Source organism: Salvelinus fontinalis, chromosome 5, assembly GCF_029448725.1.
Source record: "Salvelinus fontinalis isolate EN_2023a chromosome 5, ASM2944872v1, whole genome shotgun sequence".
Taxonomy (NCBI): Eukaryota; Metazoa; Chordata; class Actinopteri; order Salmoniformes; family Salmonidae; genus Salvelinus; species Salvelinus fontinalis.
The window spans coordinates 42170677-42187079 of record NC_074669.1 but is presented as its reverse complement, the minus strand read 5'-3'; the positions used below and the strand labels follow the sequence as shown (position 1 = coordinate 42187079).

The window sequence follows — 16403 nt, the reverse complement described above, 5'->3', positions numbered from 1 at the left end:
TTTTTAATTGTGTGAATAGGGTCTATCTACCCTTTTTACCACTACATCCCTGCACTACAACATACACATAACCAAACATGTATGTTCCTAAATGAATGAGACATTCAGAAGATGTAAAAGAGAATGTAACTAAATACTATAATACAATGAAAGAGAAGTGAGGGAACAATACTCAGTTCCTGTAGTGGTATGTTAGTAGAGCTAAGTACAGATCTTCACCACTGGAGGGCAATGAATAGCAAGCAGTAAGGGATGTTATTTCCTGTACTGGTGCAAGACTAGAATAGTCCACTACATGTCAGCATTCTGTAAGATATGAAGACAGCTATAATGACCACGTTGACATCCAAAGTAGCCAACAATTTCAATATAAAGTTATTTCACGCAGGAGTCGGCTAACGCTTTACCAAATGCTCTTACCTGCAAATGAGTGATATGTATTAGTAGGTGATAACATAGTCCAATTTTGGGGTATTAGACAAACTCATATTTCAGTTTGAGGCAACTTGAGGAAAACGGAAAGTATAGTTCCTCAAGTCAACTGCAATAGCTGTCAAAATTATCACATGTGGACTTGGTCAACCATAACAACAACCATAACAGAATGCAGCATCAGTACCAAGGAAATGTACTTGCGCAGTTCTCCTAAACTTGCATCTTATAGGAGGGGTGTACCTCATCCACTTGAATTGTCTTGCATTGATTACATCTACAAATACAACTGTGTGCACACCAGAAGCACAAATAACGTCACTTCAATTACATTCTTCACATAAAAAGACCAAGATACACATTGCAAAGACTATAATTTTTGTGTTTAGGATTTTAGCTCACCCTATTTTATAGCTATTATGGTAAAATCCATTACCGTGTTGCGCGGGAGCAGGAAAAGTTGTGTAGGCTGCTTAGCTAGCTACGAATATAGTAGTACTTTGGTAAGCATTTTGCATTTTCTTCTAGGTAACACCATTCAGAATGTTTGTGAATATGATACTAACATACACATAATAGTATTCCTTTCTTAACGGTATGTATTAGTTCGTTTTGAACTGAGGTCAAAGCTAGAAAGACAGCCCGCATGTTCATGTTGTCACCGGAAAATACTAGAATGTCGCGAAAAGGAAACATTGTATCTAAACGCGAGGTAGCTAAATTTGACAAGCATGAAAATGTATCTACATGTAAACATATGTAATGCCCTGTTCATGGGTCGCTGGAGAATCGGCATTTTGAATGAAACTGGATTCGTCCACGTTTCTGTTTGTGTGCACAAGCCGATGGGCTAATGCATGGGGGTAAGGGTTAGTGCCCTTGCTACATACCCACACTGTAATGCACGAATCATGCATGTCTTCTGAGTCGGACACTTGTAGAATGGCTTCACATCTGAAACACAATTCAGGTGTGCAATAGGAAGGTGAATGGTCCTGTAAAATTTCCCCAATTGTCTTTTTCGTAGGACTTGATGCATTTAATCTAGCTGTTCTTTCTGTGTATGTAGGCAAAAGTTGCATTCACATCAAATTTGATTGGTCACATGTGTCAACAGAGTGCCGTACGTCGCAAGAAGAATGGCTCGAGATTACAAACCTGGTGACCTGATCTTTGCGAAGATGAAGGGCTACCCTCACTGGCCTGCCAGGGTAAGCCAATACACAATCACACAAGACAAGTTACTTCCAGTTACCATAACGACGTATGTAGAGCTGGGCGAGATCGACAAAAATCCATATCGCGATAAATTGCCTGAAATTATGCAATAGCGATACATTTATAATAACAATGTGCACCACATTTTTTATGTATTATCCTTTTAAACTACTACTACTAGTTTGCTGATTGTAGCCATCAATTGTCCCATTAACAATTACTCATATTAGCACAATTATTTAATTTCAAACTTCATATTTCTCTAGTATAGGCTACTTATCGTAATGAAAGATATCAGCAAAATGCCTGCGATAAGTGATGGGAATGGTCGGTGTCGATTTTTTTGGTTTTTCGTCCCATCTCTAAAGTATAGTCATTTCATGGTATTATACAGTTGTTACTTCCATTCTAAACGTATTTTGAAAACGTAAAGCATTTGTTACACAGATCATTTGTCACATAGGGCATTTTTTAAAGATGGGTGTTTTGAATTGTCTGCCAATTACATGACATGGACATACTAGGCTAATCAATTCACTGCTCTTTCCCTTTCTACCAGATTAATGACTACTCTGATGGAGCTGTGAAGCCGGCCAACATGAAGTTTCCCATCTTTTTCTTTGGTACCCATGAAACGTAAGAAGTTAGCTACAGTAGTTCCCCTTGTCTCACAATGCACTACACCCTCTATCTGAACAATACACCAGTTCTTGATATTGGCATTGTGTACAATATACAAACATCAGTTTGAGCACCAGAAAAGCGTCTATGCATTGACTTTCCTCCTCTATTGCAGTGCATTCCTAGGCCCCAAAGATATATATCCCTACCTGCCCAATAAAGAGAAGTATGCCAAGCCTAACAAGAGAAAGGGCTTCAACGAAGGCCTGTGGGAGGTTGAGAACAACCCAAAGGTGGAGCTGAATGGAGAGAAGGTCTGTTTTATCTCTTCTCTTTTGTCATGTTGCTCTGGTTTGTGTTCATTAGGGCACACAACGGAAGACATTATGCAACAGAAAATGAATATGAGCGTTCAGCCTGGCCTCAGCCATATGAAAAGTACTTTACGTATTTCTAAGCACCTCTAAGATGTACTGTATGATGCTTATTAATGGTCTAGTTACTTTAGACAGAAACAAAAGCGGGAGGATGGGGGGCCTAATCCGCAACCGTCTAGGTTGCACGTTGAGAGTCGGGTCAGGGACAACTGTAGCATTTTAGCTAGCCCATCAAATCTCTTTTTATTTGTCACGTACACAGTTTACAGCAGGTATAAACAGTGCAATGAAATACTTATGTGCTAGCTCCCACAACAATCAGTACATTAATCAATTTACTTCCATTTGGTGCCTAATGAACATGACCCTGGAGTTCTCTATGTCGGTGGGTGGGTTGCCCTAATGGTTAAAGGGGCAATCTACTATTGCTACATCAATTTTTGGACTGTTAAATTAATGATATATAGCCATTGTTTCTTGAAGAATATAACTTATAAATGCCTCATGAGCTAAGTTCAAATGTCATACCCCATCAGAACCCAGAATATAAGCTTGTTTAACTCAACATAAAAAAAATAAAAAAAAGTCAATGTAACAAACACTGTATAGCTTCAAAATATGTGGTTAAATCTAAAATGTGGATATCATGGATGGTCAGTCCTTGCATCCATAGTTCTGCCTATGAATGCAAGAGCAGTAATATTCTATTTCTCAAGGCCCATCCCTCAGCTGTTTACCAAAACAAGTGACCCCTTTTTGTTATTGTTTCAAATGTGGATTTCTTTCCCCTTTAAGGTTGGGTTTTGGGGTTAAAGTAGTCTGTTCCTAGGTCTGTGATTTAGGAATGCTTTTTTTTTTTGGTAACATGTTTGGTTTTCTTTCATTAGCAAATGATGCTGTCGGATAACGTAACGGAAAAGGACTCTGACAGTAACCCGGAAGGGGACGAGGAGGGAGATTATCAGAAGAGGAAGAAACCCAAAGTAGGCTAACCATTCTACCATCTACCTTAATTCATAGGTCATTATTTTTATATGAACTTTACTGTGTTATTCACGTGAACACCATAGAATACTGACTAACCTTACTGTCTTGACTAGCACCATGCCTACGTAACATTAAATACCGTGCGCTCTTGTACCAATGTGTCTGTCTGTCTGCTGTTGATGTTGTCTCTTTTTGCCAACGGTACTGTGCTGTGTTGTAATACCCCAAGAGGCAAATCATGAATTGGCAAATGTTATTTGTGGGATATATTACTAGTACTTGACCAGAGTTGTTGGCCAAGCTGAATCCCAATTACGTATGGAATTGTCTGGGAGCGAAGGACTGAAGTCAAGGGAGAGACGGGGCCCAACTTCTATCTCTGTCTAGCTGTCAATTGGCCCCACTAAATAACTAACCTAACCTCCCATACCCTGGGCCCTGTGTGTTTGGTATGGTTACCCAGGTGTCGGGGGCTGAGAGTGAGGCTGAACAGGAGGAGGAGGAGGATGGGGGCATGCAGGTCTCTGAACAGGGACAGCCCCAGGGCCGGGATGTACGTACTGTTGCATGATGGGATAGGTGACCCTCCCACCCCACTTAGGGAAAGCATGTGGCACCTGGTGACTTTCATTTTATAGGTGGTGTTTTTTTGTTCCTATTGCTAGGCAACTGTGTAACCATTGGCTTGCACGACTACAAAGCCGTAAGGTGATGATTTGGCGCCGTATCCTCCCTCTGTTTCTTACCTAGCCTGGTTTTTCTGTTGGTAACAATAGTATTTTGAGTGTTTTACAACTGTACCACTGAACTACAGGGGAGGATAGGGGTATGCAGGGTTATTTCGCTGTAGTGAATGGTGAGAGGGCAGGGCAAAGAGAGAGGAGTTTTCAGTACCTGTCTTACAGCCTGTACATTTAATATACCATGGATAGTGGTGTGATTGTGTCCTTAAAATAACCACTGTCATTCATTTTGAACAAACCTGGGCTGTCACTATGGGGGATCACGCAAATGTTGTGTTTAGTGAGAGTGGTCATTCACCATAAAAATGTAAATAAATGGGTAAATGTTTTTGTGAATTAGATGTGGTATGTTAAATGCCATTTGCATGACCTGAATGCATGTTCCCTCCCTTTCCTTCCCACCTCCTAAAGGTTTGATGTACTAGACTGTTTTACTGATTCAGGCACCGAGGCCTGATTGTTGATCAGTGGCACGTGTTGCTCCCTCCCTCCTTGTGGTGTTGTTATCAAGCTTTTAATTGGTGGGCTGAACTACAGCAATTCTTATCAGTTAAAGCAACGTATTTATGTTTTATTTTTGCATGGCATTCTATGTCGCTCTGGAGAAAGGTAAGTTGCTCTCTTGCGCCAATGACTGATCCTTCATTTGATAGGAACTGTTCTGGGACTTGGGAACTAGACTCTTGCCTGCTGACTTGGTAGGTGTAATACCACAGTAATCCACTAGATGTGGCTGAAACACAACTTCCCCTTATTTTATGGCAAGGACAGTTGGGAGGGAATTATTACAATACAGATGCAGTCAAATATATTGGCACCCTTGCATGATTTATATTGGCACCTTTGTATGATTGACTATTTATTCTAAAATAAGTTAAAATTGAAAAAGATGTTGGTGTTTACACGTATATTTGTTTGATTTACAACTGTACATGACAAAAAATAAATACATTAAGATCTCTAACTTCAAAGTATAATAATGGCTGGGATTAAATTGATCAAATTAATTTGTTTGGAGCCAATGATTCTTGTTACCTGTGTAATTTCTCACCTGTGCTAAGTTTTATGTGCCTGCAGGGTAAAAATAGCAATTGAAAAGAAAAGCAGAACATTCTACTCCATTGCACTGCATTGTGAAGTGCAAAGTGTGCCAATCTATTTGACAGCATCTGTATGTCTGTTTTTTCTAGGACCCCACACCAAAGGAATCTACAGACACTCCCAAACCCAAGAGAAGAAGGAAGAAAAAGGTATCCCATATCCTCATTTATAAACTGGGTGGTTCGAGCCCTGAATGCTGATTGGTTGACAGCCGTGGTATATCAGAACGTATACCACGGGTATGACAAAATATTTTATTTTTACTGCTCTGATTATGTTGGTAACCAGTTTTTATAATAACAATAAGGCACCTCTGGGGTTTGTGGTATATGGACAATATACCATGGCTAAGGGCTGCGTCCAGGCACTCTATGTTGCGTCGTGGATAAGACCAGCCCATAGCCGTGGTATATTGATCATATACCACACCCCCTCGGGCCTTATTGCTTAAAGTATAACATAAATTCACCTAATCTAGACATAATACAACTTGTAAATCACTTTGAAACTAAACTCGGTGTCTTGTGTCTCTTGTCAGAGTGATGTAGAGGCCGACTCTGAGAAAGAGGGCGCTGCCAACAGTCCCACATCCAGCCCTCAAGGTACAGTGTCTGTCAATGCAACCCTCTACCTTTCCCACTGTTGCAGGTGTTGGGGGTGTGTGTGCAAGACAGCAGACCTACCCCAGGCACTCTATTGTTTTGTCAAAGGGTAAAACAACAACCAAAGTAATGGAAAACAGCTTGCATAGCGCTCCTCTGTATGGGGACAGTAGTGTCCCCCCTCATTATGATAACTGATGACAACTCATAACTACAAACTCTATGACCTGTGTGTGTGTCCAGGTGGAGAGGGCCCCACTTCTAAGCGGCGAGGCAGGAAGACCAAAGCTGAGAAGATGCTCCTACTCCAGCAGCAGGACCCCCAGGGCTCAGGCAGTGACATGTACATTATCTTATGTCTTATGGTTCATCTGTCTGTCTTACCTGCTGTTATCTCCTGTAGAGGCCTCTTCAGCAGGCTTCTCCTTGTCCGACTCCTGCTTCTTATCATCAGGACTGGAGTCACCATTGGTCTCATCTAGAGCAAGAGACATACAGACAGACAGACAAACACACACACACATGCATACAATAAGAGCAAATGTGCATTTACAAGAACAATAAATGTGTATTTTAAGAATTTCAGTTCTATGTCTAATAGAATCTCTATATGAGACCCATCCGCTGATTTTAAAGGATCCACTAGTAATCCATCATTAATGGACTGTTAAATTGTCTGAAAAACAACAGCGGCTTAACACTACTGTAGCTACCATTGAGCAACATTGCTTTGACTTTCCTGGGTAAAATAACTCCTAAAAGACGTTTCTCTCCATTCAGGGACACTGCTGAGTCGGAGAGAAAGAGAAAGAGGACGCCGGAAGACAAGTCCAAGAGAGGAGAGGAGGAGAAGAGGCTGGACGGGAGGAGAAAGAAGGAAGACAACAAAGGGAGAGAGTTGGAGGGGAAGAAGGACCCTGATGCTAAACGGAGGAGACAGACCAAAGAGGAGAGCTCCTCTGACTCAGAGGACCAGGAGGTGGGTGTTCCACAACCAGACAAGGGAAGTGTCCCAAATGGACCCTTAATCCCTATGTGATGCACTACTATTGACCAGGGCACATAGGGAGTAGTGCACTAAACAGGTAATAGGGTGCCATTTGGGACTCGGTTAGGGTAAACCACAACCAATCACCTCACCAACAGGGATTGGCTAAATTCATCACACCTGGGCTTGCATTCCAAATGGCGCCCTATTCCCTATGTGCCCTAAATAGGGATTAGGGTGCCTGGGGCTCTGGTCAAAAGTAGTGAACTAGTTATTCTAATTCAGTTACTGTTTCCACTATAACAGAGTGTGCCCTAAATAGCCTAGTGGAGCAGACCGTTACACAGTGAAACCATGTCATGACAAACGGTGCCAGCAAAGCATGTCTACATGCTATGTACATCCAATCAGAATATTTTTCTCCACCCCGTTAACCAATGTAACCATTAGAAGAACAAGGCGGTTGCGGGAGACCGCAAGCGGCAGCAGCCCACTCCGACCGAGACAGGGGACAAAGACGATCGTCAACGACGCAAACAAGACGAGCAGAAAGAGTAAGGCAACCATCCGTCTATCCATCCGTCTTATTTATCTTATCTATCTCCCAACACTCACCTTTCTATTTAGTACCCCGTGGGGGGGGGGTATACATTGCTGTGGATGTGGGGGCTGTGGATGTGGGGGCCCACACGGGGGCTCCACATCCCCCCACACGGGGGCTCCACATCCCCCCACACGGGGGCTCCACATCACCCCACACGGGGGCTCCACATCACCCCACACGGGGGCTCCACATCCCCCCCACACGGGGGCTCCACACCCCCCCACACGGGGGCTCCACATCCCCCCACACGGGGGCTCCACATCCCCCTACACGGGGGCTCCACATCCCCCCACACGGGGGCTCCACATCACCCCACACGGGGGCTATACCTTTTCAATGGCTAGTGATTTTATTTTTTACTGCTCCATCTAAAAATGGTTCCTGAAGTGACAGTCGTGTGTGTAGAATGCCATGTGTCAGAGGTCACTGTGACAAGATGGCAGGGTCAGGGTTTATGTCGAATGGCAGCCGCAGCGGCAGGACAGGGGAGTGACAGAATTGGATGTTAGACATGAGGGTCATTCCATGTGCACAGGTCACAAGGGCGCTGCCCGGCTGGCGCTGGGCAGAAGTCTCCATTAAAAACACTCGGGCGGGAATTGGATTCCCTGTTCTGTACATCCATCTCAAATGATCTCCAGTTGATATGTTGATGAGGGAATTTCCAGTGGGGCTACTCTTAAAACGACTGGCAGTTCAGTTTGGTTGTGTGTACATATTAGGTTTTTGGTAAGTAATTTGCATGTGAACTTCAAGTTGAAATGGACACATGACCTGAGTTGATTTGGTGCGTTAATGGTCTTCTGTGTTTCAGGCAAAACAAAGACGATGGAAACAAAGTGGATGAAAGGAAAGGAGACAAGAAGAAAGGTGACTGTGTGTTGGTGCTTTCTCATGGACATTATGAAGATCATTGCTACTTGTCCTCTGTCGAGATAGCTCGACTTTCATGAAGAAGTCATGACCGATGTCGGTTTTTGTTTCCTTCATCGCAGAGATATCGACAGAATCGAGGCTGCAGAGGTTGCATGGAGAAATCAAAATCTCCCTCAAGATTGACAACCCAGTAAGTTGCCCTAAAAGACTGCTCTATACCTTGCCTTCTACAGAGCCCTTACCCAAGAGACAATCACTTATTTACTTCACCAGGGTCATTTTACACACTCACTTTTTGCAGAAGAAGCTTTCAAGTCATTCTAGGTTTTTTGGGGGGGGTTAAGACCTTTTGTATTTTTGTTTAATAGGCAGTTACTCACCTGGTTGAAGAAGATAAATAGTTTGGTCTCTGCGTGTCTGTCTGTGTGTGTGTGTAGGATGTGAAGAAGTGTCTGGTGGCGTTGGATGAGCTGGGCATGCTGCAGGTCACCACCCAGCACCTGCAGAAACACTCAGAGCTCATTGCAACGCTCAAAAAGGTAACGTTTCTGTCAGCTGCCCCCCTACACGCACACACACAAACACTTTGTTCCAATGCCTATGGGTTTCACCATAGACCAATCAATATGCTAGTCTCTTCACACAGCTGCTGTGTCCTGAGTTAATGTTGAAGTGTGAATGTCACCAAAAGTGTCCCCCCAGAATGCATGTGCTGACCCTGACTGCTGGGGTTGAGGGTAGAGCTTCCCCTACATAGACTCACTCCTGCTGCCACTTGGCCCTCTCCTGCTTAGGTCATCACATTATAAGAGTACATAAGAACATCTAATTGTATGCAACTGTGGGTGCATGTTTATATGTTCATGCATACTTTATACCCCATGTACATGCTGCTCTTTGTTGCCAGATCTGGAGATTGAATAAGTTAAATGCTATTGATATTCTAATAGCAATATTTGTCCTTTAGCAGACTCTTTTATCCAAAGCAACTTACTCATTTGTGCATACATTTTACGTACGGTGGTCCCGGGAATCAAACCCACTATTCTGGCGTTACAAGTGCTATGCTCTACCAACTGAGCTACAGAGGACCAGCTATATCTCCTGTATTTACTGTCTGCTCTCCATGGGTGGGCAGATCCGGAGGTTCAAGGCCAGCCAGGACATCATGGACAAGTCCACCATGCTGTACAACAAGTTTAAGAGCATGTTCCTGCTGGGGGAAGGGGACCAGCTGCTCAGCCAGGTGCTCAACAAGTCCATAGCAGAGCAGAAGCAGCAGGAGGAGGCCAGGAAGGGAGCCCAGAAGAAGGCTGAGCAAGTCAGGGAGAACAACACAGGTACTGAGGAGAGAGGGACTGGGGCTCTGTTCCTATAGCCACACTGGCAAACTGCACACTAGTGAACTTAGTAAAGCCAAGAGTGGTGCTTTGAAGAAGGCTGAGTAAGTCAGGGAGAACAACACAACAGTGTGGGAGTGGGACCGGGGTCTTGTGGAGTGGCAGATAAGTGATAAATGTATGGGAGGTGGTTTGGTGACACACTACTTACTGTATGTCTGGACCTAGAGCTAAACCCAAGGCTTTAGCTCGGTGGGCTAATGTAATTTGGAGTCATGTGGTTGATACCTGATCACTCACAATAGCTGGGTTTAGAAGTTGTTCAAAAGCACTGGTCTCAGATCAGATTAGCCTACAGAATCCTTCAGAAAGATGAAGAAATATTCAGTATCTGTGGTTAGGGTCAACGCCCTACATATTCCTCCTCGGGAATCTGATAGAAATCCTAGATGTGATGAGCGTCAACTCATCAAACATTACAGATTCAGAAGGATGTGTGTCTTCCTCAGTGTTCTGCAATGCTCATTGTGTGGCCTGTGACATATCCTGTGAATTTCTGTCCAAAAGACGAATTGTTTGGGAGAAACTCTTCACCAGCCAGTATAGAGAAAGGCCAAACCGACTCTGAGACTTAACAGATCTATGCCCTTTTGTTTAGAATGTTTTTTAGTAATTACATTTTTTACATAAACAATTACTGTGGGAACATATTGTGATGAAAGGTAAACACTCACTTAGTAGAGGTAGTTGCGTATCCGCTCTTGGCTCAATGCCAACTTGTGATATGCACACACAAATCTGATTTTTGCATAAGTCAGGCAGTGTTAACATTAGGAGAATTATCTCAAATTCTACTTATGCCCACATATCGTATTATGATTTGACGGTGGGCTGGATCCAAACTGGAAATACGCGCAACTTTTGCATAAATCGTCATGTTGTCAATGGGATATTCATTGGAATGAAAATTGGCGTTAGCATTGTGCATTCATCCCTGTATGAAAAGAGTGTTGTCTACCGATCATGTTTTGGTGTTCTGGTCACGTCATTGGTCACCCGTTATGACCGGTTAGGCCACGCGCGCAGACTAAAGCCTTGTTCACACTGCAGGCCTTAATGCACAGATCCGTTTTGTTTTTTAAAATCTCTTTTGGAATACTGACTGTCCAAACGGCAAGTTACACCTGACCAAATTGGATTTGTGTGTGTTCAGACAACAGTCATTTGCTGACTTGGCTACGCTAGTTGTCATAGTAACGACGGATGGTGTTGATTGGTGGTGCTCGTGACGTGCTTCCTATCACTCCAGAAGTGTAGCAAGCTAAGGTGACAACAATGCCTGCCAGTTGCTTTCAATGTTCAAAATCTGTTTCAGAAGTAGGGTTGTGGAGGTCATGAAATCTGGTCAGCAGGTTATTGTCATGCAAAGACTGCCAGTCTCACGGTAATTGACCGTTAATTAACAATCACCTTTAGCATCTCCATGCCTCCTCACATATAAGCCGCTGATTCGCCCCTTTGAAACATCTACATTTAAAAAAAAGTCTAAATCAATTTAATGTACACCATCGCAATAAATCCATGTATTTTAGTCAGGTCTAAAGAAACATTATGATATGAAGAAAATGTGTTTCAGAAGATCAGCATATGAGTTGGCCAGGCTACTGTAGGCCTATGTTATCTGGCTATGCTCCATGCCATGGGCTTGTTCATTTAGCTGATAATATAGAAGTCCCATCGCATTATTTTATGTTCTATGATTTTATAGTAAGAAGAATATAATTGAAGTTAGCTGCATAAAATAGAAAGGATATTTTTCCCTTTATGGAGCGAGTGCGCATATGAAGTATGTATGTTGAGCATAAAAGTGGCCATCTGAAACGGGTCTTATATGCTAGATTTAGAGTTATTTGGGAACTTTAGTTGTGACTGATACAAACATTAGAATGTGTTAGAAATCAGAACGTATACGGGCTGCATGATCTGACATGATGATTTGAAAAAGTATCCAAAAAAGCTTGTGCTCTGTTCCTTGCCTCAGGCTGCACAGCTGTTCTCTCATCAACTGATCATATTTTCACCCAGCACACTATTCTCAATTTAGTCTGGTCTTTACTAATATGTAACATTTGTTTCGATTTAGAATGGTCCATTTATCAAATGGACAGGGGCAGGGGAAAAGACGTCATCTGTCTGCACTGGAATAGTGAATGGAGGCCGTTTTGTAAGCTACTTGGGGTTTATAGCCAGCATGTGCTTAATATGAGCAGCTGAGAAATGAATACTTATTTCACTCCAAGCATGTCACCCAATTAATGATGAACATTCCCTATTACTTGGCTATTCATAATGAAATACAAATTCACTAATTGCAGGCTAACTGTGAGCCGACCTGCACAATCAGTGAACCAACAGCATGGCCTGGGCTGTACGTTCTCTCCCAGACTCATGGTGTACATTTTGGAGCATAGCATAAGCTGACCAGTCCATCCAGTATGCATAATAATACAGTCCACACTGAAAAGCAATTACTATCATTTGTATAGGCTAGACCAATTATGTACCAAATACATCTTTAAATCAGTTGTGTTTTTCTACCATGTGTAATATGCAGTAGGCGTATGTATTTTAGAACAGCTTAAATCTATGTTCTTTTTTGGGGAGGCTTGGGCTCATAAGCCTATGCATCAGCTCCAATATGCTTATGGGAGTTTTGAATGAATCATCACCTTAGAAAGAGCTGTCCAACCATGTTTTACACTGTTTAAATGAATCATCACCTTAGAAAGAGCTGTCCAACCATGTTTTACACTGTTTAAATGAATCATCACCTTAGAAAGAGCTGTCCAACCATGTTTTACACTGTTTAAATGAATCATCACCGTAGAAAGAGCTGTCCATCCATGTTTTACACTGTTTAAATGAATCATCATCTTAGAAAGAGCTGTCCAACCATGTTTTACACTGTTTAAATGAATCATCACCGTAGAAAGAGCTGTCCAACCATGTTTTACACTATTTAAATTAATCATCACCTTTAGAAAGAGCTGTCCAGCCATGTTTTACACTGTTTAAATGAATCATCACCGGGAGTTTTAAAAGTAAGATAGGCCTACTGTTTTGATAAGTGTTTGATGTCATTTTCAATTGTATTTGCATTGACATCAGAGGGGTTAGTGGGACAATAGAGCCCTGAGTAGCAGGCCATTAGGACCTGATGGTAGTTAGCAAGTTGGGTACTACCAAAGCATTAACAAAATAGTTAGCTACCACATGTTCTTGCCAAAACTGTCAAGATTATCAGCAAGCAATAAGATATGCCTAATAACAGTCTAAAAAAAACACTTCAGGAAATAAATCAGATTTGACTGTTTACATGGCCAGGGAACAGATTTGAATCTGATTTCAAACCACATACAAAGGTGGTTTGAAATGTGACTTGAAATATCAGATTCATGTGATTTTTGGTTGTTCAGACTGCAGGAAAAATACCAGATTCTAATCCGTTATGCACATTTTTTTATTTGAGTCATTTCAAACTGCCAATGTGAACAAGGCTTAAGAGTAAAATGCCACAGCAGCCTGACCACCATAGAATTAAATGTTTGTGATCCTATAACTTCTCAGACTGTGACCGGTCTGTAAGCATTATGCCCTTTTTTATGATGGGCTCCGTAAGTATTAACATGATCAGGAGGGTTGTTCTAGTCGGGACCACATCCGTACCACACAGCCATACCTCAGACAAGTGTCTCTATGAAACAGGCATTTCCAATGGATGGAAAATCAGATTAGTCTCCGCCTGGCCCAGATATAGGCATGAGCGTATCACATGTCATCCCCCTCCTAACTCCTCCAGGAGATTTCAGAGTTGGGGTCGTAAAAGGAGAGCTGGAAAAAATAATGATATGCGTGGGCAAGAGGATGGTTGTCTGTTTGGATTATTAATGCAGGCTGTAACTGAAAGTCTGTGTGTCTGCGTGTGCGTCTGTTCCTGACTTGTGTGTGACGCTTGCTCTAGATAACAATATGAATGGCGACTCCAGTCCTGATAAGAAGCAGGAGTCGGACAAGGAGAAGCCTGCTGAAGAGGCCTCTACAGGTGATAACAGCAGGTAAGACAAACAGATGGACTGTAGGACAGACAGACCGACAGGGGCCAATAGGTTCTGGGTGTCTGGAGGTCTGAGCTTGCTCACAAGACTTAACCAATCCTGCATGTGCATAATCCGTTGGCGAATGTCCTCCATCTCACTCTGTTCACTGTATCTCTTTGGGTCTGAGTAGGTTTCATGAACACGACGTCCTAAACCAAGCACATTTTCAAAGTATCCATATTTTGTCAATTTGCTAGTTACATCCCCATTTGTGTTTGTATAACTTCTATAAACGTTCTTAACAGTGCTGTGCTAGTTGCCGTCCCATTTTCTAATCCCTTTACCGGCAGTGTAGTGAAGGCCCAAGAGGAATCCACCTGATGAAGAAACATCTGACTGACTAAACTGAAGGGGATGTTGGTGCTGCTGACCTGCTCCGGAGTCCTGACCTGTGCTGATCCCACCTGCACACACTAGTCCAAACACCACCAATAAGAGGTTAACTCCTGTTGCTTTGACATCATGTCCCTCAAGTAGTACAAATCCAGGCTCTTTTCTGGTCTGAACACCCACGTCTTAAACCCTACAGAGCAGTGTCTTCCAAAGTCCTATTTTAGATAAAAAAATGTTTATGATGAATGCATCCACTATGGCTGTTTTTAAACTGATGGTAGTAAAAAGTGGTTCCAAAAGGAAGATATGTCAGTTTACTACTTGCATATCTAACCCATCCCTGGCCTCACTTTGTTTGAACCATTCTGCTATGTGGTGAAAAATTGACAGTATCATGTTTGAGAAGGTCATTGCAAAAATGGAGTGGGTCAAGGAAGCTTTATAGTCTGTTTTAAAATCACTTACCGTTTGACATCGCAAGATCTTTCAGTTCAACTCAATTCTCTGAATTATACAAGATAGATTAAATATATGGTAGTTACTGGTAGAGGAGTCTTTTACTTGTTAGTTTAGTCAAATGTACTCGATACTGACCAATATTACTCTGGGTAGGTGTACATATATTTTTTTTATGTTCTTGCACAGAAAGGAAATACTACTCGTGTGCCAAAGTGTCTTTCCACTCGCACACCCAAGTTTTAAATGTCTGTCTGTTGTAAGTCCTCCAATTTGCTGACATTGATGTAAATAAGAGTATTTTTGTGCCTGTCTGAAAGCCTGTTTTGCCTCCTTTGTAATAAAGCATTGGTTCAATAACCTTTTGTCAGTAACTACATAAATTGATATTGTTATTTTGTTTGAAACAGTAATTATTCGTTTTTAGATGTGGTCAAATATATTGGCACCCTTGCATGATTCACTTTCTTCAAAAAATACATTTAAATTAATAACTTGTTTACACTTCACAGGACCAAATCAAAAGTGAAAAATATTAATTTCTGTTAAGTCAAAAATGGCCTAGACTAGCTTATTCCAAATTCATCAATTTGGAGGCAATGAGTCTCGTTAAGTCATTTCCCACCTGTAGTAAGTTGCAGGTGCCTACTGGGTAAGAGGAAACAGAACATTCTGCTCTACAGCAAAGTACAAGTGGTGCCAATATACACTGCTCCAAAAATCAAAGGGATCACTTAAACAACACAATGTAACTCCAAGTCAATCACACTTCTGTGAAATCAAACTGTCCACTTAGGAAGCAACACTGATTGACAATAAATTTCACATGCTGTTGTGCAAATGGAATAGACAACAGGTGGAAATTATAGGCAATTAGCAAGACACCCCCAATAAAGGAGTGGTTCTGCAGGTGGTGACCACAGACCACTTTTCAGTTCCTATGCTTCCTGGCTGATGTTTTGGTCACTTTTGAATGCTGGCGGTGCTTTCACTCTAGTGGTAGCATGAGACGGAGTCTACAACCCACACAAGTGGCTCAGGTAGTGCAGCTCATCCAGGATGGCACATCAATGCGAGCTGTGGCAAGAAGGTTTGCTGTGTCTGTCAGCGTAGTGTCCAGAGCATGGAGGCGCTACCAGGAGACAGGCCAGTACATCAGGAGACGTGGAGGAGGCCGTAGGAGGGCAACAACCCAGCAGCAGGACCGCTACCTCCGCCTTTGTGCAAGGAGGAGCAGGTGGAGCACTGCCAGAGCCCTGCAAAATGACCTCCAGCAGGCCACAAATGTGCATGTGTCTGCTCAAACGGTCAGAAACAGACTCCATGAGGGTGGTATGAGGGCCCGACGTCCACAGGTGGGGGTTGTGCTTACAGCCCAACACCGTGCAGGACGTTTGGCATTTGCCAGAGAACACCAAGATTGGCAAATTCGCCACTGGCGCCCTGTGCTCTTCACAGATGAAAGCAGGTTCACACTGAGCACATGTGACAGACGTGACAGAGTCTGGAGACGCCGTGGAGAACGTTCTGCTGCCTGCAACATCCTCCAGCATGACCGGTTTGGCGGT

The 16403-nt window shown here is 42.7% G+C and overlaps 2 protein-coding genes across 7 annotated transcripts in view; both read left to right on the top strand.

Moving 5' to 3' along the window:
* sh3gl2a (SH3 domain containing GRB2 like 2a, endophilin A1) overlaps positions 1-16403 on the top strand; it is a gene marked incomplete in the record, with an annotated part of 696881 nt that overhangs the window by 531468 nt on the left and 149010 nt on the right.
* Positions 842-15195, top strand: psip1a (PC4 and SFRS1 interacting protein 1a). 6 transcript variants are annotated; one of them, XM_055923483.1, is made up of 17 exons: positions 842-935; positions 1550-1643; positions 2210-2286; positions 2447-2585; positions 3536-3631; positions 4099-4188; positions 5569-5628; positions 6018-6081; positions 6325-6424; positions 6862-7060; positions 7520-7623; positions 8488-8543; positions 8669-8739; positions 8987-9088; positions 9688-9889; positions 13911-14004; positions 14342-15195. In XM_055923483.1, the coding sequence occupies exons 2-17, from the start codon at positions 1572-1574 to the stop codon at positions 14388-14390; spliced, it is 1575 nt and encodes a 524-aa protein (XP_055779458.1). In that variant the 5' UTR covers positions 842-935; positions 1550-1571; the 3' UTR covers positions 14391-15195. The 6 variants fall into 6 exon arrangements, with proteins under 6 accessions (XP_055779458.1, XP_055779459.1, XP_055779454.1 ...); XM_055923484.1 differs by having other exon boundaries at positions 14337-15195; XM_055923479.1 differs by having other exon boundaries at positions 14292-15195.

What these genes read in the sequence shown, in the direction of transcription:
- psip1a (XM_055923479.1), top strand. Translation starts at nt 1,572, where the DNA reads ATGGCTCGAGATTACAAACCTGGTGACCTGATCTTTGCGAAGATGAAG. An exon ending in TCCCACATCCAGCCCTCAAG is followed by an intron (nt 6,082 to 6,324) that starts GTACAGTGTCTG and finishes GTGTGTGTCCAG; the next exon opens with GTGGAGAGGGCCCCACTTCT. An exon ending in TCTACAGGTGATAACAGCAG is followed by an intron (nt 14,005 to 14,291) that starts GTAAGACAAACA and finishes CGTTCTTAACAG; the next exon opens with TGCTGTGCTAGTTGCCGTCC.